Source organism: Sphaerodactylus townsendi, linkage group LG11 (genome assembly GCF_021028975.2).
Source record: "Sphaerodactylus townsendi isolate TG3544 linkage group LG11, MPM_Stown_v2.3, whole genome shotgun sequence".
Classification (NCBI taxonomy): Eukaryota; Metazoa; Chordata; class Lepidosauria; order Squamata; family Sphaerodactylidae; genus Sphaerodactylus; species Sphaerodactylus townsendi.
In genome coordinates this window covers 51354697-51375798 of record NC_059435.1, presented here as the reverse complement: position 1 = coordinate 51375798, position 21102 = coordinate 51354697, and the positions used below count along the sequence as shown (strand labels likewise).

Here is a 21102-nt window from a genome sequence, read left to right as displayed (position 1 = left end):
GCATGCATACCCACAGATTCCCCCAGGGGTCCGCTTGCCCCCTCACTCCCTCGAAGCTTTCGGACCACTTGCTCTGGCAACGCTTACCCTGATGGCGGCTCTGAAGCCAGCTTCCATCAGGATAGCCAGCCTACCCTCTACCCTTCCCTGTCAAACAATGAATTTAAAAGAAGAGGAGTGGAAAAATTTAGTTGACTGCATTACGAAGCAACCCTTCGCATGAGCGCCTGCAAGATAGAACTAGCTGCATTATATAGTCGTCTTATAATCAAACACTAAATCCAACAAAACTTGAGTTTTGACCTCCGCCATGCATCGGCTCTCCAAACTAGCGGGACCGACGGCCCCCCTCCTATAACCACCTGGGGAAGGGGTGTGTTTCGAATCCTTCTTCCTACGAGATCTCCGGTGGATCCCGACTTGCGCCGCGGCAGGGTAAGCCCATGGAGATAGGCCAGGAGGAAACCAACCCCATCCGCGGAGATGGAGCGAAGATCTCTTTGGAGGGATCCGCCCAGCGGCCTCAGCGAGGACGCGGCTTATACCGCGGCCCTTGAGGCAGTTCCAAAGAGGCCAGGATGACCTGGGGGAATGTCAAAGCAACGGCGCCAGCCAAGCTCAAAGAGCTGCTTGCGCCAGCAAAAGAAGCCACCCCAAGGCAGCCCGAGAACCTCTGGTACGCCCTGCTTTGCAATCATCACTGCCCAACTTCGGCTGACCACCATCCTTTTGCCTGCTCTGCACTGCCTCCTGCCAGTGGCGGTCGGCCACCCAGCAATGAGCTTGACCAAACCAACATCTGGGCGGAATTGCAATTTACTTGCGCTGCCAGCGTTGCCGATCCTTCTGCCTGGGCCAATTTACCCACAGAATTCGGGGAGCCCTGCCAACTTTAAGCTCCTGCCTGCTCCCCGTTTGCAAAGCCCCTGGAGACTTCCCTGGCGGAGTCTGGTTTAAAGAAGCCCCTTTATAGATGCTTCATCCATCAAATTACTCTATGGCGCTGACTGCAGGGACCCCGTCGTCCAAACCCTCCCGGTAGTAGCTGGCTCTCCCTTGTCACCAAGACTATGTCGTAATCCACCAAGTCCAATACTTGCGCCCGCATTGCCCGGTAGCGGCAAGGCCGAATGACCGACCCGGGCCCATTCACCCGGCTTCGACCGGTAATTGGAACTTCAACCATGCAGCAGGAGGACATTCCCCGTGTATGGAAATATCTTGCTTTCCCCAAGGGTTGGTTTCTGGACTTGCGGGAGAGAACTTTCAACTTCACATCCCTGCTGGAAGCTTTCTGCGGGACTCTCCTGTTGCCTTAGCCGCCTCACCATGCGTCCTGCCTCAGGCTCCGCACCCTGGGGAGCCGGACGGCCCGGCATGACAGCTCCTCACTCTGCCCCTTTCGACCCCTCTTGCGGGAGGCTTCATTGCGGTTGCCCCTCTCCAGGCGGAGTTCGTCTCCCTCGTGAAGGCTTCCCTGAGTGGGGAGTCCCGGACTTCGCTTCTTACAGCAGCCTTCAAGACCATTGTGGCCGGCTGGCCTGTGCCCTTCTCGCGAAGTCCATCAACTCCACCTCGGCATTGCTCTGGATGCTCTGGCCTCCGAGGCAGCAGGAACCATTCAAAGTGACTTGCTTAGATGGCTCGTGCTGCCTTCAATGAGTTATTTGTTGTTTATTGCATCCTGGGGTTGTGAGAATGTATACATGATATGTTGTTGTTTTAATCTTTCTGATAATTCCCATTTTGATTCATATGAAAGTCGCGTGAACTGCAAGATCAGTTGTATCCTAATCTGAAGTATGACGTTTTGCACCCCACTGGTGGTCAGCCCTCTGGAGCGTATGGCTACCCGAGGGAGATGGTTAAAGATGCTATTGTACAGCTCTGCATTGGCTTGATTGTGTCCCTCGTACATACGTAGGATGCTTGTTTCATTCCAATGTATATCTAATATGTTGCTTGTAACGTATAGTGCCAAGAAAACCCCTCGACTTTCCCTTACATCGCAACCAAGTTCTAATGTTGCACAAACAGCTCAACCAGCTTAGCCAAAAGCGGCCGGAGGAGAATGGCAGTCCCTTTAAATCGCATCCCCTAACATTTCCGGCCTCAGCGCTTCTAATGTGTAAAAAAAAAAGGAGGAGATGTAGGGGATGCACTGCTGACCCAGCAGCACCCGTAGAAGTGATAAACAGCTGGCGCACCCGGCGCTCCCTGCGGCTACTCTGGTCGCCACCAGCTCCCCCACCCTCGTATCCCGATGGAGTCCACGAAGGTCATGAACTTCACCTGGCTCCACAACCACGGGTGTCCCGGACAAAGGGACAATGGTCTTGCCCCCCCAGGTGAGGATTAAGAGCCCCGAAGACACTGATGCTCCCTCTCCATGCACGTGGCAGCCAGGTGAGATCATGCATCACATGATGATCTCTCAGTCTCCAGCTCTCCAGCTCTCGAATTCCCCGTTCCGCCCTTCCCTGCGCCCCGGCTAGAATCATAATAAAAGGTGCCAGAGAACCAGCGCAGCGGCAGAATTAAGCTGGGAACCACGCGGACACCCGCCAGCTCCCGCTGCTGGCACTCTCTCCACCGAGGTGTTATCGCAGCGTCGTGCGTCTCGTTGCTGCGCGGCTGACCACCCGCGGTCACGACTACACATACTAACTGAAGAAATGGGGAGACAAAATATATCCTTTTCTGATGCCTTTGCCAATTGAAAACCATACCGTTTCTACATATTCAGTCATTACTATAAGGACTGTTGTCCAGAGTACAAATTGCACATGTAATGGCACACTCATTTCTTTTAAAACCAACCATAACCTTTGCTGTAATCTATAAAGTACAAATCTGAAGACTGTGCAAGTGCCTACTGTAAATTTGACTGCAACACAGAACTTATGCAGATCAATTGTTTGGGAAATACTGGCTTTCTTCAGAAGTTTATCAGATTTCCTGAGGAAGTCCAATTAATGATGATGGGCAAGTTCTGTTACCAAACTTGTATGTTACCAAACTCCTACAGTAAGGAACACAGAACAACTCTGAAAAGGTTCTGCAGGGAACATTTTTGAGCAATGGTGAACCTCTGCAAGTCAGCCCTGTGTCCCAAATAATATGAATGCATTCTAGAACATATTCTAACTGAGGAACATAATAATGTATACTTTTCCATGAACACAGGAAGCTTTAAAAGCATAATTTAGATTTTTTGGTCACTGGGAAATTTACAATAACACTCGGGCAAATGAAGTTAGTGAGGGAAGCCAATAGTCTGTCTCTTATAATCCAATGCTCTAACCAGACATCACACTGGCTTTCAAGGAAAGAATGTATTCAATTTCAGGAAAATTTGCAGAAGAGGAGCAGAAAATTGTGCCACGTAAGGGTTTGGGGTGTGTGTGGGGGTGTAATTTTACTAGGATGGTTTTTTTCCCCAGAATCCCTTCTAAAATGTATCTATCAAGAAAGTGTGGCAGGTACTACTAATCAATAGGAATAAGAAAAAGAGAAGAAGAGTTTGGATTTATATCCCCCCTTTCTCTCCTGCAGGAGACTCAAAGGGGCTTACAATTTAAGCCTGCTGCCCTTCCCTCCCTCACAGCAAACACCCTGTGGGGTGGGTGCAGAGCTGAAGGAAACTCCAGCTGTGACTAGCCCAAAGGTCACCCAGCTGAGTGTGTCTGGAGGTGTACAGGCTGTCTAGATTCCCCAGATAAGCCCTCCACCCAGCTCAGGCTGACAGAGCTGGGGAATCAAACCACGGTTCTCTCCAGATTAGATACATGAGCTCTTAACCTCCTACGCCACTGCAGATCAGAACGTAAAATATGATTCGAAAGACTTTCGCTTTTCTGCTGGAGAAGTTTCTCACTCCCAATGCCGCAGCGAGTGTAGGAACCAAACAGACTTTATACTTCCTGTACATCTTATTGAAAACATACAAGCTCCTTCTTGTACTGGCAGTACAATCTGAAGCAGAAACACTAGATAGGCTGACTAACTTCAACGTACTTGAGATAGCAACTGTGCTACAGTGAATCCAGATTCCATGTTCGCCCACTTGTTGGAGGAAAGGTATAAATACCACCATGCCCTCCAAGTTGCTATCACAATGTTGGGGGGGGGGGAGGCTATCATGACGAAGGAGGTGGGCGTTGATAAGGGACCGGTGAGAGGACAGCCCCAAATCTATAACATCTCATGCTCCTCTCCATACGGGTCTTTTCTTTGCCAGGCCCCGGATGAAGGCGTCCTCCCCCGCTCCTATACCTGCTGCAGACGGAGACGGGACGTGGCAGAAGGCGGCAGGTGTAGGAAGCCAGTTCCAGAGCGCCACTCGAAAGAGACGCCTACTCACCGCCGCTACTCCAGGAACCCCCCAACCCCACATGATCGCCTGCAGAGATCCAGGACCATCCCAGCGCCCCGCAATTTACCGGTCGGCGCCTCAGCAGACCACCCATTCGCCAGCGGGACCCCCTTGGAACTCCTCGCCAGGACTCTAATCTAATAGGTTCAGCGCGGACCAATGAGGCAGCGCGGCCTGCCCATTTTCCTTCTCTACCATTGGTTGGAGGGTTTCGGCTCTGGGTCACTTCCCGACCAGTTCGAACGTTCACCCACTTCCGTACGTCACAGAGCCGCACCAATGAAAGAGCGGCTGTCAGTTCCAGCTCAACCCAATTGGCTGACTGGGAACAGCGGTTTGGACGCCGTTGTTGTGCGTGACGAAAAACAAAGATGGCGGCGGCGACGGAAGGGGGTGAAGTTGGCGGAGTTTATCAACACCACGCGCAGCGAGCGGTCTGCGCCTCGCGGGCCAAATATCGTGAGGGGCGAAGACCTCGAGCTGTCAAGGTACAGGGGAGGAAGAAAGACGATACAATTCCCTTGTCTTCCGACGTACCTTTGTTCGTCTAGTAGAGCAAAGGCAAATAAATGGGAATCTTGTGGCGTTTTAAAAGTTGACAGGTTTACCGTACGAAAAGCTTTTAGTGATTGGGCTTCAGCTGCCCGGGATATGTACATAAATGTGTTTGTGGCTCAGAGCGCACGCCTTATACTCAAGAAGGTCTTAGGTTTCTGTTGTCATTCGAGGAAGGCGACTCCACTAAGGCATCAGGGGATTTAGTACTACTGAGTTAATGCTTGGTTTCTCCAGGTAAAAAGATAGCGGGTAAGTAAGTGTCGTGAAAGCCTGTCCTCTGTTTCATAATGTCGAAGTTGCTGCTAGGCAGGGAAAATAATAAAACCAGAGAGGGAAATGCTGGTGAATATGTGTGGCATAATGCAAATTCTCTAAAAGTTTGGCTTCAATGCTTACATTCAGTTTTGGGTTTATCTTGGAATAGGTGCAGATGCTGATGTGCCATAAAATCTAATTCATTTACTTAGATTATATAGGAATAGGAAGAGTGAGAACAATTTCTTTATTTCCCAGTAGTCAGCCAACTTTAAAGAAAATTTAAGAAAATTCACATGAGAATGGGGGCTTTCATAAGCCCTAACAGGATTAGCTAAATTGTATTGCAATTAAAATCATAATTAAAGGACCACAGTTAACTAGCTTCTTGCATAAATCCTTGATTTTTTGTAACACTTCAGTGTAAGGTAACATCTACACTGTCTTCCAGAAATTAAAGAATGGAATGAAAAAGGCCAGTATGAATCTCAGGTTTGCTGAAAAAGGGAAATGACTATGGTTACTATACTATCCACGTGTGGCTCCCAGAACACTAAGTGAATATAACTGGCATGTTCAGTGATGGAGTTTGGACACAGCTGTAGTCTGTCCCTACAGACTATACATACAAATAGAATTATGAATTCATCTGCTGCCAGTTTCATCCATTCCACCCCTCCCCCTACTGAAACACCAAAGGAAACCTCCCTTGTCCGCGTACATCTGTCCAAACAATGCTTAGAGATGTGTGGAACCATGGTGCTCTGTCTGTTCTGCCAAAGCATTACTGATCGCACTTTTGTCTTTCAGTGGGAAAGAATATAGCATGCATGCTTTAAGATTTAAATGATTATGTTATGTTAGTCCAATTTTTATGAATTGTTCTACGCTAGAGTTGCTTGTATTATATCTAGATAAGTTGGTTTCAAATGGTGTAACAACGTATAAGAATGCTTTAACAAGAAAGTAGAACTTTGAGATTGAGGATAATATTACAAAATAAGCAATTTTTCCCCAGGTGTATACTATCAACTTAGAGTCTCGATACTTGTTGATACAAGGTGTCCCTGCCTTGGGTGTTATGAAGGAATTAGTTCAGCTGTTTGCATTGTACGGCACCATTGAAGAATATAATCCCATAGATGACTACCCAGCAGAAGAATTTACAGAAGTTTATGTGATCAAGTTTCAAAAGATACAGAGTGCAAGGTACTCATTTGTCACTTATGGTGACTTCTTTATATTTTCCCCACCATTTCTTAGTGGTTTGATTCTGAACTTTTAAAATGAAAATACCAGTTTTGTTGGTTTTCTCAATGTTGTAACTGAGAGCTTAGCTGTGAGTTAAAATAATTTTTAGAAACACTTAAACTGTCTACAGAAAAGGGCCCACAGCTGTGTTTAGGTGTAACTTTTTTTTTTTTTTGTTAGCAGGGTAGCCAAAGGGTGGATGAAGGAGACTTCTTTGGTAGTTTGCTGCATGTGTGCTATGCCCCAGAATTTGAGACTGTACAAGAGACAAGAGAAAAGCTACAAGACCGACGGAAGTATATAGCAAAAGTAATTAATTGCAAAGGTTTGTGGCCACTTATATACACATTTAAAATTAAAGTCCACAGTCTGTGGTTTGTTTGTTCCTATTTAGTTGTCTTCCATATTATATATTGAAGTGTGATGGGCTACAAGGATAGAATCAAACCCCATAACTTGTGCTGTGATTGCTGTGATTCCTGAGATGCTGTTTGAAGATTAGTTTTTATAAGATGAAAGTATGGGGGACAGGAAAAAGGAAAATCCCAATTCTGTCTATGTCTTCCTCCCTCTGGTTCTCGCTTTCCATGTTTGGATCACAGAGCTCTACTTGTTTATTTATGAGCTCATGTAGAAACCTCCCTCCCAATCTTTTGAAAGTTCTTGCTACTAGTACACATACATAAACATCAACGGAACCCTGCCTTCTGCTTTTCTCTGCGTGGATGTGGAGGGAAGCAGCAGTACCCGGCAGCAAGATCACTCAATGGCAGAGGCCCTTTCCGCATGGGCCAAAGCGCCCCGGCGGCCACGGTAAAAGCGCCAGCCCCAGGCCGCCATTACCACAGGCGCTGCTGCGCAACACAGCTTGGCGCCCGACCTGACTACCCTCCCAGAGGCGGCGTCAGGCGCAGCCTAAACAGCACTAACCAACTGGGGGGTTGTTGGAGAGCGTCTTCCAATGGCCCGGTGCGAACGCGCGCCGCCCGGCGATACTGCATCTCCCTGCCCGTCCCACTCACCTTGTCCCCGTGCGTCTCCTGCACAGCGTGAAGCCCATGCGCTGTCCTCCGACCCCTGAGGTGAGGGAGGGCAGCGTGGCTGAACTCAATAGGCGACGACGAGGAGCAAGGTGAGCTCTTTGTGGACGTAGTAGGCAGGCTGAAGAGGCGACTCCATGTGGAGCACGCCTGCTGTTCACCGGCCTCTGCTAGAGGCCCGTCCGCTGTCGTGCATCGCGAGCGGCTGCAGCCGCCAGCCTCCGCGCCGGCGTGAATTCTTCGCCGGCGATGGAGAGGCTGACAGGGTAGAACGTCTTGCGGAAACGGCCAGAGATTCTTCCATGGCTCTGATCCTGGCTGGTTCTTTATTTTTGGTCCCTGACCCTTGTAGTTTGTTGCCCACATTCCTAGCCATGACACCAGAGAAATAATAACTCTGTTTCTGCTGTGTTTTCCTTGCAAGTGACTCTACTATCACATGACTTCATATCACTTTTTTGCTGTGGGCCCAATGATAAATTGGCTTAATGTCTGAAAATGTGAGACTACTGGTCTAGCTGTATATACTAACTGACCTGGCTGCACAATTTTGTAGCCTGCCTTTTTTCTTCACCTCATCCTGAACTTGAAAGTTACAGTATGAGTGTATTTCTTTATCTCTCCTTCCCAGAGCTGTGTGGGAGACTTTGGGGGAGTGGCTTGGGGAACAGCACACATTCCTCCAGCTCTAATTTCATCCTGTAATCTGGGATAATTAAACATTTTGGGCGTTTCCTCCTCCATTTAAAAAGCGTTGGGATGATATAATTGATTGAATAGGACCACAGGTACACTTTTCCTCTGACCCAAATTAATAGGGTTCCTCTAGGTTCAAAGAATGTGAAAGATCAAAACATGAAAACTGATTTAGGAATACCACTAGTGCCAATCTTATTAATGAAATCCAGTTGTACATCATATAGTTGTTTTTCGCTAAAAATAAAATGGTATTCTAAATGTTTTTACTACTCTGTTTAAGATCAGTTTCAAGTGAAGAAACAGATTTTGAAAACGTGTTTTCAAAAGCCAGATGCTCCTGGAGTTCATACGTCTGAAATAGCTACTAATAACTGGAATGTACCTGCACAGTTACCCTGTTATAAACAGTCATTGAACAATGTGGCCTCTGCTTCTGAAGAGTGCTGTCAGGATACATTGTCAGCACCCCAGTATGCTAGTGACTGTGCTGAATCATCTGTGTACTGTAACCAGTGGTCACTAATGCCTCAGAATGTTCAACAGGGAACCCAGAGCATACCCGCTCACTGCAGCCTGCACAGAGAATTTGCTTGTGACAATGGACTCAGTAGATTTATGCCTCGAACAACTCAGTTACAGGAAAGAAAAAGACGACGAGATGAAGGCAACAGATTTGCTCTTATTGGGAAAGACTCTGATAATGCAGAAATACTTATTGGTCCAAGGCTGCCAGAACCACCTAAAATAGACATGGATGATGAATCGCTGAACACCTCAGCAGTCTTAATTCGAAATAAGCTTAAGGAGGTATGTTATGTGGTAAACTCTAATTTAATGTGGCGGGTAGTTCTAAAGTTACATGAAACGTTTTTCAGGAGTAAACGCAGCACTTCCATGGAAAGGAAAACAAGATAGTGTGCTTATATTTATCTTTTGTAGAGACTTTAATATTGGTAAATATGCAAACTCTCCAAAACTGACCATTATATTTCTAGTTTAATATTTACTGCTCAGGCTGTGGATTATCTAAACAATAGTTGGAAATAAGTTTTTAGAATTAGACGCAAACACCTTTTGTGACTAAGTTACAGCAGCCTCTCCTAAAATAGAAATTAGAAATTGTCTGTTTGAATCATAAGTATAAACTAATTTGTATATAGAGAATGCTTACCCCATAATTTATGGGGTACATTTGGAAGCAATTCCTTTTGATTTTGGCAAATTTGTACAGAAATGTGCTTTGGATTGCAATTTTTAGGGCCACTACATAATGCTAGAAGCAGATTCCTCAGTACAAAATGCATATAGTATCAGTGATTTAATACTGCTCATTTTGTGTGCATTGCAGATTTTTCCTCTCAAAATGTATCTGAGTGCTGAATGGAAAACTGTTGAGTTGCTCCTTGTGTATCATGGACAAGTTCTTTATGCTGTGAATGACATAACTATTAATTTAAAATCTGCTTTAAATATGAAAATGTATCACAGGCAGTAGTTCTCAGACTATTGCCTTTCACTAATCATTAGTTAAATGAGGGGCAAAATAATTTAAACTAGAACATGAAAGAGAAACTATTTCCTTTTTCTTTATATGAAAAGTATGAAGGCTATTTGAAATACTTTAGCCTCTTCCGCACATGCAGAATAATGCACTTTCAATCCACTTTCAATGCACTTTGCAGCTGGATTTTACTGTGCGGAATAGCAAAATCCATTTGCAAACAGTTGTGAAAGTGGATTGAAAGTGCATTATTCTGCATGTGCGGAAGGGGCCTAAGTCATCTTCTGTCCATGTAAGTGATTTCATTTTAGCCAAATTCAGTGAGGGCTCCCATTTGGTACCAGTTACCTGTCATCAGTTTCCCCACTCACTTGATGTCACCACCTAAAGCAGTGATATCGAACCTCTTTGAGACCAAGTGCCCAAATTGCAACCCCAAACCCACTTATTTATGGCAAAGTGCCAACACAGCAATTTAACCTGAATACTGAGGTTTTAGTTTAGAAAAAACAGTTGGCTCCGAGGCATGTGTTACTGGGGAGTAAGCTTGGTGGTAGTCGGTGGCTTTGCTTTGAAGCAACCGTGCAACTCTTCCAACAGGTGAATCACGACCCTAGGAGGGTTTACTCAAAAACAAGCCCCATTGCCAGCAACCGAGTTTACTCCCAGGTAAAGGATCACACTTTAGTTCTTCACATGAAAATCAGGGGGTTTAACAGCGCTTAACAGGGTTACCTACACTTCTTCCCCAAAAGTAGGTGTTAGGTTTAATGCTAATAATCAAGCCCAGTGGCCCAGGCCAGCCTAGATGTGTGGGGGAGGGGGGGCGACTCTGCACGTGCCCACAGAGAGGGCTCTGAGTGCCACCTCTGGCACCCGTGCCATAGGTTCACCACCACTGACTTAAAGCTTATAGTGCTTATAGAAGCAAACAGAACTTGCAGAGATTGTTTATAGGCAGTGGCTGAACAGACTGTCCTTGCTTTTGGGATGTGCTTGGGCACCATAGTGAAGGGGAAGAAGGTAAGGTGATCAGGAAATAAAATGAATGTGCAAAAGGGTTTGTTGGAAAGTTGTTCAGAGGATCCATTGAGATAAGGAGTCTCTACATGGTCCATCTTCTTCAATTATTAGATCATTATTAGTTTTAAAGATCTACAATAATGGTCGAATGAAAGGATACAACATACTAAGATCAGATTTTTCTCTCTTAAAAAAGGTTGCAATCCCTGATCAAGTTGCAGAACTATCTGGGGAGACATCACTGAATTGTCTCACAAAGCCAACTGTGAAACAAAGACGACGGATCTAAACACTACCGGCAGCATCTTTTGTGTATGTAAAAGATACTGTTTCGACTGTTCACAAAGCAATGTAGTACAGCTTGATTTCACAATATCAAAATGCTTTTTGTATGTTTTATTTTCCTATTCATTATGCTGAATTTTGTTTTAATTTTTTTGTCCCATTATTAAAGTGTCTATAAATATCTTACTTCACAGGAGATCAGGAACATCTCAATATTTCCCATTGTCTCTTATTCTCAACAAAAAAAATTCCCCAAACTGAGGCATTCTAACTGTTGGTAGGCAACAGATGACTTTCCTTCTTGACCTAAAAATGCTACTGGTGTTTTTCCATATTAAGTCACGTAGTGTATTTTGCAGAGCTACAAATCAGAGGACTCTTGAAACGCCTGTGCTTCAAATGCCATCCCACACTGAAAAAGAAAACATTAGGTTTGAAAAAACATTTAATATGTAATTAAAGAACTTTAATCTTTTAGAATATATTCCTCAATTTATATGTCTAAAGAAATACATTTTCTCAGTCTTTCTCTGTCTTTTTTTCTCCTGTTCTTTATTTTCATTGAGCTCTAAGAATTTACTTTAGTGTACAAGGACTTCCAGTTGGGCTTTAAGTAGCAGGTTCTTTCCCTCTGCGCTTCACATCACAATTTGGTCTGAGAATCCCATCAGCTAATAGCAATTTGGTACTTGAGAGGAGACATCTGTATGTCTCCCTTGGGCAGGCAGACCTAGATGTGCAGTTCTTTTGGATATTGATCTATGTATTTTATACTTTCTGTTGTATTTTGGCAGTTCTCTGCCATCTCATCACTAAATGTCATGACTGTTATGGAATTTGCATAGGCCCTTTCCGCACGGGCCAAAAACGACGGCCTAGGGCCGGTAAAAACGCCGCCCCCAGGCCACCGTTCGCACAGGCCATTCGCACAGGCCGTTCGCACAGCCGTTCACCCCCAGGCCGCCGTTTGACCTGACTGCGCTCCCCCTCCCCCAGGGCGGCGTCAGGCCGCCCTAAACAACAACCCTTTAAAGGGTTGTTGTTGAGGGGAAAGCGTCTTCCCGGCGGCGCGGTGCAAACCGCACCGCCGGGAACACGCTGTTTCCCCTTCCCTTTCCCATGTACCTCTCGTGTCGCCGTCCTGCTGGCCTCCTAAGTCCCTCCCTCGCTGTCCTCCGACCCCTGGAGGTCGGAGGGCAGCGTGGGCGGGGCTGAGGAGGCCCGCAGGACGGCGACACGAGAGGTACATGGGAAAGGGAAGGGGGGAAGAGGCGGCTCCATGCGGAGCCGCCTGCTGTCTGCCGACCTCTCCAGAGGCCGTCCGCATGCCTGCATGCGAACGGCCTCCGCCTCCACGCCGGCAGAATTCCGCCTCCACGCCGTGCGGAAACGGCCATAGAAAGATTACAGTATTTTTTACTGTAACCTACTCGTCGTCATACCTGCTAGCTTTGAATTTCTCAAAAAAAAATTTCCTGGTTTAAAAGTAGAAGCATGGTATCATTTGAGAACATAGAACAAAGCCAGTATACAGTTCTCATTCAAGGTCTGAGTTTCCTTATCAAATTCCCTCTTAGGTCCTTTTTCAGTTAGGAGAGTTATTTTCTGTTGTATCAAACTCTGCGTGCCCTAGACAATTGCTTCCCTGTAGCTCGGGACTTCCAAAGACATCTGGATTTGCTGTGCATCTAATATTAGTTAGCTAGTTGATTGGGTTGTCACTGGGGAGAGCCCTTTACTACTTTTTCGTTCTCTGCACTTACTGGTTGTTCAGTTATCCCACTGTAGTCCATCAACTATTTTTTATCCCTGTCACTGCATAACCAGTACTATGGAATGCCAATGTGGGAAGGAAGATGGAGAAGTTGCTTAGCACTTGATTTTCCCAGTCTAGATTTCCTTTGTACAGCCTTCACAGCCACACATGTGGTACTTCCCACTGATGCCCTTTGGAGTACCTGAACCCATAACAATGTATGGACTGGATCAAATATGGGATCTGCAGCAAACACAGAAGGAAAACACATCGTAGCAGGGTCCTCTAATATCTTTGTTCAACATATGTTTTTCTCTGGGGGTTGTGGAAGCAGTTAGTGCAACTCAATTTAAAAAATAAGCCTCTAAGCTGTAGTGCAAACGCCACAGACAGCCTTTACAGTCCCAGGAGAGAAGCATGTGCAGCATAAAGGTCCAATCCTTCTCTTGGTTAAATGCGCTGAAATCCTCTTGAAATCAATAGAATTCAAACATTTCTAAATTTGTACTGAATTGAATTAATTGCCTGGGAAAACTGAGTAAGGGTATCTGACTGAAATATTTAAGAAATCATTGTTTATGTTTATACAGATGGCTTGCTGATTTGACAAACATGGGTTTTGTTAAAATAAAAACATCCTTTTGTTAAGTTAAACCTTTCTGAGTTTAAGATCTCCATTTTGATAACCTTGATTTTTGTTTCTGTTGATCTGTTTGAACTTCCTCAGCCCCACCCACCTCATAGGGTGTTTGTTGTGAGCGGGGAAGGGCAAGGAGATTTCAAGCCCCTTAAAGTCTCCTACAGGAGTCTCCTACAGGAGAGAAAGGGGGAATATAAATCCAAGCTCTTCTTCTCATTGGAAAATGGACATTTCAGTGCACTGTACTTAATAGTTAATATTGGGGTTGGAAATTCACCCTAATATATTCAGCAAACAGTAAAATCTTATGCAGAAGAGTGTGCCACATTTAACACAACAAGGCTTACCTTGGAGTAAACATGCATAATGTATTGTTGAAGGCTTTCATGGCCAGAATCACTGGGGTGTTGTGTGGTTTCCAGGCTGTATGGCTGTGTTCTTGGAGAAAATGCTACTAGAACACAGTCATGCAGATAACCACATAACACCCCAAACATGCATAAGATTGTATTAGAATGGGTTTACCACATACATCAGTTCTGTGTTCTGATACACATTGGATATATACCTTCATATCAGGCAAACATGGTCCAAATGCTTCTAAAAGGAGATTTTCATCTCTTACAGCCTTTTCAAAATCCGTATAAGACAGTTTGCCATCATGGTCATAATCCTACAAAAGGAGAGCAGGCATTCTTAGCCATTTCAGTTGCCACCGTTAGTGTGCTATATGACTAAGTGAATATTTAGGATTTTTATTTATTTAAGTATTTAGTATTTAGTTTCTTCCATACTGGCAGTGGAATCAGTTATCTTCTATTAAGATGCATGTCAACAAACTGAAATCTAAAACAGTTCACATATAACATTACAACCCTGGGCATAGCTGCTGTATAGGACTCTATCGGACTTGCCTTCTGTTTTGAAAAATATTTTTGATCTTACATTCCAATGACGCTGCTGCCAACCAGTACAATTAACAGAGATTACATGGATTATATTTGTAGTTATTTTTGGAGTGACTGAGCTTGATCTTGTTACATATAAAGGTGAATCTGTAGATTGGATCATTATACACAACTCTTCTAATTCATAATTAAGATTAGATGTGTGCAAAGAATATCCGATATATCTGAGAAACTCGTCTTGCAGTTATGTTGCTTACCATTTTCTTTAATGTTATTTCTACTAAATCTTTAATTCCTTCATCAGGATCTTCTTCTGAAGGTTGTTTCAGAAGGCTGTTCTTCAGCATATGAAACATTTCCTCCCGTGAAATGTATCCATCGCTGTTCAGGTCATAGACATCAAAGCAGTCTTTGGAAAGCATAATTTATTTAATGTAAAGCAAGCATATAACAAAAGCTCTTCTCAGATCATCCAGGTACTACATAAATGTTGCTCAATGGTGGTTGTGTATGATTAAATAAATAACAAGAAAGTATTCCTCATGATAACATACTCATGGATATTTTGTGGGACTTTTTCTTAAGTTACTGTACAGGCATAATTTAGATGTGTGTGTGTGTGATTTGAACAATCTGACTGTACTCACATCTTTTTTCCCTAGAGCTGGACCTTTCTTTCACAACAAGAACCACTGATGTTCCATTAAAATGGTGTGTTTCTACAAACAGAACCCTAACACAGTTAACCCAAAGCATTACATCTTTGGGCCAAGCATATTCAAAACGAAAATTGACTTTCTTGGGAGTAAAAATGAAAGGAAACAGCATCAAAATAGATATGCTTCCTAAATTGGGAAATGTATCTTGAACCTGGTTTTTGAAGAAATACACAACAGGAGGTTGCTAAAGTAAAGGAACAGGAAGGAATATTTACTGATTGCATTAATATTTTTTCTGATGCATTTCTGAAGGGCATATGTGATAGCTGATTTTTTACATTTTTGTCTTAGTCTAACCACACTCTTCTTTGTTGTAAATTATAGTGTAACATCTCATACCTATATGTTTTTAATGTATTTTATATAGCATTCAAATAGAAAAAAATTGCCCTAGATTTAAAACTGACATAAACCTGCTTGTACTAAAGGAACCTTACATTTTATTTTTTCTTCCAGTGTCCCACGAAGAAATATTGATAAGCCTTCTACCCATTCTGTTACACTGACACAACTATCATTGTCTTTGTCAAAAGCACGGAACACTGAAAGTAGAACAAAGTACTTTTATGTATTCAACTGACATAGTTATGGTTAAATTAAAACTTTGCCTCTCAAATGTTGGCCAACCCAGCAAGGTTTTGAAACTCCAAGCTCAACATAAAAATAAATATGAGAACCTGGAATATTTCAGTACCCAGTTAAAATCTATATAGTCACACTAATTGAACTATTGCTTCGCCAAACTTTTCACTACATTAACATTCTAATCACAAGCACCTCTAGGATGCTTGTGCTTTTAACATCACAAGCAAGTCCAGAAAGGAGTTTTAACTCCACTATTTACCAGCCAGCTATTCAGAAATTGACTAAGAAAATTCCAAATAATTCTTTATACACAAGTCAGAATCTACAGGGCACTGCAATTACTGTCCACCCACCTCCACATTAGGTTTGTAATTCTCAAGCCACAGCATCCCCCTCATACACATGGCTAACCATTGTTGAAATCACTGAGGCTCATTCCGCACATGCAGAATAATGCACTTTCAAACTGCTTTCAGTGCTCTTTAAAGCTGTGCGGAATAGCAAAATCCATTTGCAAACAGTTGTGAAAGTGGTTTGCAAACGCATTATTTTGCGTGTGCGGAAGGGGCCTGAGACTTTCAAAAGCAATTTGTGAAATAACATGAGGACCTACTGTTGAAAAAGCGTACAACTATCTCTGGGCATGCAGCGGCCCTTAGCACCCCAGCTATAATTCAGAAACAATTCTACATCACTGTGAAATAAGAGCTTCAGATGATATCAGGTTAGAACTAGTAATTCATTAACAAAAGATGGTGGTGGTTTCATATCCTCTCACAATTTGCCCTCTTCCAGCAGCCATTTCTGAGCCTGGGAAATTTGATTGCTAGCATCACAAAACCAGGATGGATTAATAGTTGGATGGATCAGTGAGGGAGGGGGTAAAATCACTGTTCTTACCTCTTCCATTAGGGGACCTCTGCTGAGAGAAGAGATGAATAGATTTTGTCCCCATTTCCTTCCTCACTGCAGCCATCAACCTGCATGCCTAGCAGAATTAATCCACTTATGAGTACTTTAAAAAGTAAAGGCACTGGGTCATTACGGACCCATGGGGTGACATCACAACATGTCCTCCCTCTTCCAACGGAAACCAACTTCCGTCGAAAAGGAAGTACTTCTAGGTATTTATTATTTTATTTACTTTATAATCCACCTTTTGCATGCAGACTTATGGAACTTTACACAGTGTAAGTCAATGGAATCAAATATCACATCTGCTGAGCAATGCCATTCGATGACGAAAATTAGAAACAATAAACAATAAAGCAAATAAATAATGAAATGCATCATGAATAGTGAAATATACAACAAAACACTGAGGTAATGCAGGCTTGCACCAGGCTATCCAGCAAATTTTTAATCACCTGAAAATGATATATCTTTTCAAGACTTCTGTGAGAAAACACCTAAGTATATATTTGCAAAAATGCTTTTCCACTCACCTCTGTCCATAATCATGTCGTCTGTCATTCCAAATGTGACATGCAGGATATTTCGGAATGAGTTACGATCTAAGCCAACAACTGCATGTCGTTCACTAGGCTCTACTCCCAAGGTGTTGAAAAGTTTTATGAGGCATTCCACTTCAAATTTATTGACTATAAAATAAGCCAGGAAAATCATTGAAACGAAACAATGCTATGAAGGAACACACCGAAATATGTATTATGTGTCCTTTTATTTTAATGTATTTAATTATTAAATATCTATACACCCTTTCCTCAAGGTTCAAGCTTTCTCCACAGTTCAAAGATCAGTGCAGTTTATGTTATATGTAAATTTAGAAGAAGGAAAATAATTTTAAATAAGCATTCATAATATTTACTTAGCTTTTAGCTGCGAACAGATCTTTGTTCTTTTAACTTATGTGTGTTTAGAGTGTGAGGTTAGGATCCAGGAGACCTGGACTGAGATTCTGATTTAGGTTTGCCAGCTATGTGCTGGGAAAGACCTGGAGGGGTGGTGTTTTTTTTGGGTGGGGTGAAGCCTGGGGGCAGGTTTTGGGGAGAAGAGAGACCTTAGCAAGGTGCAATGCCATAGGGCCCACCCTCCAGGGGAACTTTTATCTGTGGTCTGGAAATCACATCTAATTCCAGGTGCTACCTGGAGGCTGGCAACCCTACCATCGACCTTAAGGTTACTGGGATCACCTTGGGACAATCGCACAGGTCTGTTGTGGGGATAAAATGAGGAAAGGAGAACCCTGTACTCTGCCCTAAGGGCCTTGGAAGAAGCGGTGGATGGGCTATTAATGACAGCGGCTGAGCAGGAGGGGAAAGAGCGGCAAGGAAGGGCAGGTTTTGAGAGAACGGGACTGAAATGAAGGGGCACGAGGGGGCAAGAGGCGAGGAGGAAGGCAAGGCTCGCCCCGTACTCACAGTGCTTAGCGCTTTTGCACAAGGAGTCGGTCAGCTTCTGCAGCTTTTTCCTGTTCATTCTCTCCGCGGCCTCTGCTGCTGCTGCTGCTGCTGCTGCTTCTCCACCCCTCAAAGCGGCTACCGTGGCAACAGACAGCGGCACTCCAGCCGAACCTCCCGTCAAGAGGGTGGGACTGGGAATGTAACCTCAGTGGGGAGGGAAGCCAGGGCCAAAAAAGGGCAACGCTGCTGCCTTTACTCATTCATTTAGTTCACCCAGTTAAAAGCCAAGTAAACAAATAATTGTAAAAAGTAGTTATTTGAGACGGCAAACGAGCAGCCTTTGAGGTCGCCCCCTCGAAGCCGGTTTGAGCTGGGAAAAGCTGTTTTGCGGTGGTCACCTCTGTGTTTTGCATATGGGGAGTTGCTAGGAAGAAGGGCAGACCGTGGTGAGGTTCTGGTTACTATGAGGAACACAGAATGCCCTGAGAGAACAATGGAGGGCGGGGGTGGAAGAGGGGCCATGAAAGATGGAAAAGGCTTGTTCTGAAGGACAGAGGAACGAAAGAGAAAGAATGGAAGAGGTTCAGCATAGAGGAAGTCTTAACTCCAAAAAAAGGAAGAAAGATAAAATGTACAGATGAGGGGTGGGGGTGGGGGAAGAGGCCATAGGAGGAGTGGTCAATTCCAAGTTGCGAAGCCCCTGAAGACTTCAAAGTGGAGGGTGGCTTGTAATGCCATACAGTTCCCCCCCCCCCGCCCCCCAGCAGTCATTTACTCCAGGAGAGCTGATCTCTGTTGTCTGCACATCAGTTGTCATTCCCTAAGATCTCCAGGCCCAGTTGAAGGATGGCAGTCCCAGTTATATGGTTCTCAACTGCCTGGAGGGGCGGGGGGAGCTCTTTTAGAACAGACTAGTTGACCCGATGATGTTATTTACTTCCATGACATAAAAAGCTTCCCCTGTTCATATCCACACTTAAGCTTATATAAGAGAGGAACAGGAGATTTCTCTGGTACTCTGTTGGCAAAACCTAGTGGTGACTGACACAGAAGACAGGAGCAACCACACCTAGGAAAAGGGCTCGATACCCATGGCAAAAGTTTTAACACCAAAATGCTGAGTTATTCCTTACGTTTATAACAAGGGATTCCACCCCTTGCTTCTCCACCCCTCAAAGCGGGTGATCTGGGGGTGGAATGGATCCTGGGGAGGGTGGTTTTTGGGGTGTGGAGGAACTCACCAGGTAAAATGCCACACAGCCCACCTTCCAAAGCAGTCGTTTTCTCCAGGGGAATTGATGTCTATGATTTGGAGGTCAATTGTGATTTCCAGAGATCTCCAGGCCCCACATATTTATAGCCCACATTTTCCCCAAGGATGCACTGATGGAGTCATCCAATTATTTCATCATAATGCCCCAAATAGATAGATTGGAATGAGAAACTGACCCAGGATCATGGGAATGACCTTCATGCATAACAGGGGATTCAGTGCCAGATCACCTGGTCCTGTTTCAGCTCTACAGTAACTATTACCCCACCCTATCAAGGTTTCAGTTTTACTGTGCCCATGTATATATGGGGCAGATATGAGTGGTAAGGAAAATTATTTAGGTGTTAGAGAACAGAAGGGTTGATAAGCTTGCTTGCAGGTTTGATTTAAAGATTCTTTGTGTATTTTGATTAGTTAACATTTTAAAATAATATCATTTATACAATAAAAAAGAATTGGTATATGCTTATCCTATTTTCCAACTCCTTTCCCACTGGTTAGGAAAAAGCAGGATATAAATATTTTAACTTTTAGAATAATAATTTTTATTTTTCTCACATTAGCAAACAAACACAAGGTTAGCAAACAAACAAGCTGTAAGGTTAGAGGATTTATGGGATCCTAATAACGTTCTGGTTCAAATCTGTAGAAAATTCACAATGGCTAGATTAATTTAGCAGGAAGCTGTGTATTGATTAAAGTAGAGTCTTGGCCTGATACTGATACAATAATGTTGTGGCTCACTGTCACCTTATATTCAGAGTGCACTAAAGAATATGCTCATGCTTCATTGTGTTTACACATGGAATAAATGATGAACAAGCTGTATTTCAAGCAAATGTTCTACTCAAACCTTCTGGAATGAACAAGTTAACAGAATACTCATCTTTGGTGCACAGTAGATCCTCCACAGAGTATGAAAGCTTTTTTGGATTATACTAATTGAGGATTTGGATAGTCATATGAGCTAATGACCTGTATAATTAGAGTGTATAAGTACTATATGGATAAGGATAAATGATTGAGCCTGTATTTAATTTCTTGAACCTTAAAAAAGATGGAATTTAAGATGTTGTAAAAGCAAATGATACGGATGTATGCAAGCTTCACAATAATTACTGTTTGATTTTAATTTTATGTGAATTTTTTAAATGTTAAAAAAGCATACTGCCATTACTGATCTTCTCCTTGAAGAACCTTAGCTTGCCCCAATGCAATTTAGATCCATACTTCTTTGAAAATGATGACAGCCCCACTCTAGCACATCCTGCATTTCAGAAGCACTGTATTCTCGGTTTGGGGTATTGAGCCCAAAGCTCGTTATGATCAGTCACTATCTGTCACTTACTTAGGAAGAGGCAGCTGTACATAGAGACAGTGGGAGGAGGCATGCAACCTGAGCCCCACTCTTGATTTCGCAGCATTTATAGATTCCAGAGGTACCTACCTGTTATTCTGTGAAGGGTAAGGCTTTCCACAGGTCCCAGAAGAAAATATATATTTCTGTTGACCTAAGTTAATATTGGGTGATTGCTCATCTCTCAAAAAGCAAATTGAAGAAGGAAGCATTCTGCAGTCTTGGGCCTTGTCATTTGTCAGAGAAACAAGTGGATGCCACAGAGGATAGTCCTTCTTCCAAGACATGCAGATGGTCTCCCTATGTCTCTCTTTTTGCTGTCAAGTTACAACTGACTTATGGTGATCCCACAGGGTTTTCAAGGTAAGAGATGATCAGAGTTGGTTTGCTATTGCCCACCTTTGTGTCACACCCCTGGCATTCCTGGAGGTCTCTCATCTGAGATTGCAAATGCCTTAGTAGACCAGGTGCTCAGGAGCAGCAGCAGAAGGCCATTGCTTTCACATCCTGCATG

The 21102-nt window shown here is 43.8% G+C and overlaps 3 protein-coding genes across 5 annotated transcripts in view; 1 reads left to right on the top strand and 2 right to left on the bottom strand.

The window, feature by feature from the left end:
- PEX1 (peroxisomal biogenesis factor 1) overlaps positions 1-4411 on the bottom strand; it is a 32725-nt gene extending 28314 nt beyond the window's left edge. The window contains 2 exon segments of the mRNA XM_048510365.1: positions 4276-4344; positions 4346-4411. Of these exon segments, the coding sequence (XP_048366322.1) occupies positions 4276-4344; positions 4346-4396 (120 nt within the window). The 5' untranslated portion in view covers positions 4397-4411.
- Positions 4287-11522, top strand: RBM48 (RNA binding motif protein 48). Its single transcript, XM_048510368.1, has 5 exons — positions 4287-4863; positions 6207-6397; positions 6628-6764; positions 8459-8985; positions 10899-11522. Exons 1-5 carry the CDS (start codon positions 4747-4749, stop codon positions 10989-10991), a joined length of 1065 nt encoding a protein of 354 aa, XP_048366325.1. The 5' UTR covers positions 4287-4746; the 3' UTR covers positions 10992-11522.
- CLXN (calaxin) lies at positions 11064-18175 on the bottom strand. 3 transcript variants are annotated; one of them, XM_048510376.1, is made up of 6 exons: positions 17977-18173; positions 17041-17196; positions 15448-15552; positions 14549-14700; positions 13952-14056; positions 11064-11399 (listed from the first exon to the last, which is right to left on the bottom strand). In XM_048510376.1, the coding sequence occupies exons 1-6, from the start codon at positions 18032-18034 to the stop codon at positions 11349-11351; spliced, it is 627 nt and encodes a 208-aa protein (XP_048366333.1). In that variant the 5' UTR covers positions 18035-18173; the 3' UTR covers positions 11064-11348. The 3 variants fall into 3 exon arrangements, with proteins under 3 accessions (XP_048366333.1, XP_048366332.1, XP_048366335.1); XM_048510375.1 differs by lacking the exon at positions 11064-11399 and having other exon boundaries at positions 13560-14056; positions 17977-18175; XM_048510378.1 differs by lacking the exons at positions 11064-11399; positions 17977-18173 and adding an exon at positions 16496-16583 and having other exon boundaries at positions 13560-14056; positions 17041-17175.
- Between the last annotated feature and the right edge of the window lie 2927 nt (positions 18176-21102).

Bases quoted from the DNA above. Each gene is read 5' to 3' on its own strand.
- RBM48 (XM_048510368.1), top strand. From the start codon at position 4,747: ATGGCGGCGGCGACGGAAGGGGGTGAAGTTGGCGGAGTTTATCAACAC. The intron at 6,398-6,627 runs GTACTCATTTGT...TTAGCAGGGTAG, and splicing joins CAAAAGATACAGAGTGCAAG to CCAAAGGGTGGATGAAGGAG. The intron at 6,765-8,458 runs GTTTGTGGCCAC...ACTCTGTTTAAG, and splicing joins AAAAGTAATTAATTGCAAAG to ATCAGTTTCAAGTGAAGAAA.
- CLXN (XM_048510375.1), bottom strand. From the start codon at position 18,034: ATGAACAGGAAAAAGCTGCAGAAGCTGACCGACTCCTTGTGCAAAAGC. The intron at 17,197-17,976 runs GTGAGTACGGGG...CTTATTTTATAG, and splicing joins GTGCAAAAGCGCTAAGCACT to TCAATAAATTTGAAGTGGAA. The intron at 14,057-14,548 runs GTAAGCAACATA...CTCCTTTTGTAG, and splicing joins AAATAACATTAAAGAAAATG to GATTATGACCATGATGGCAA.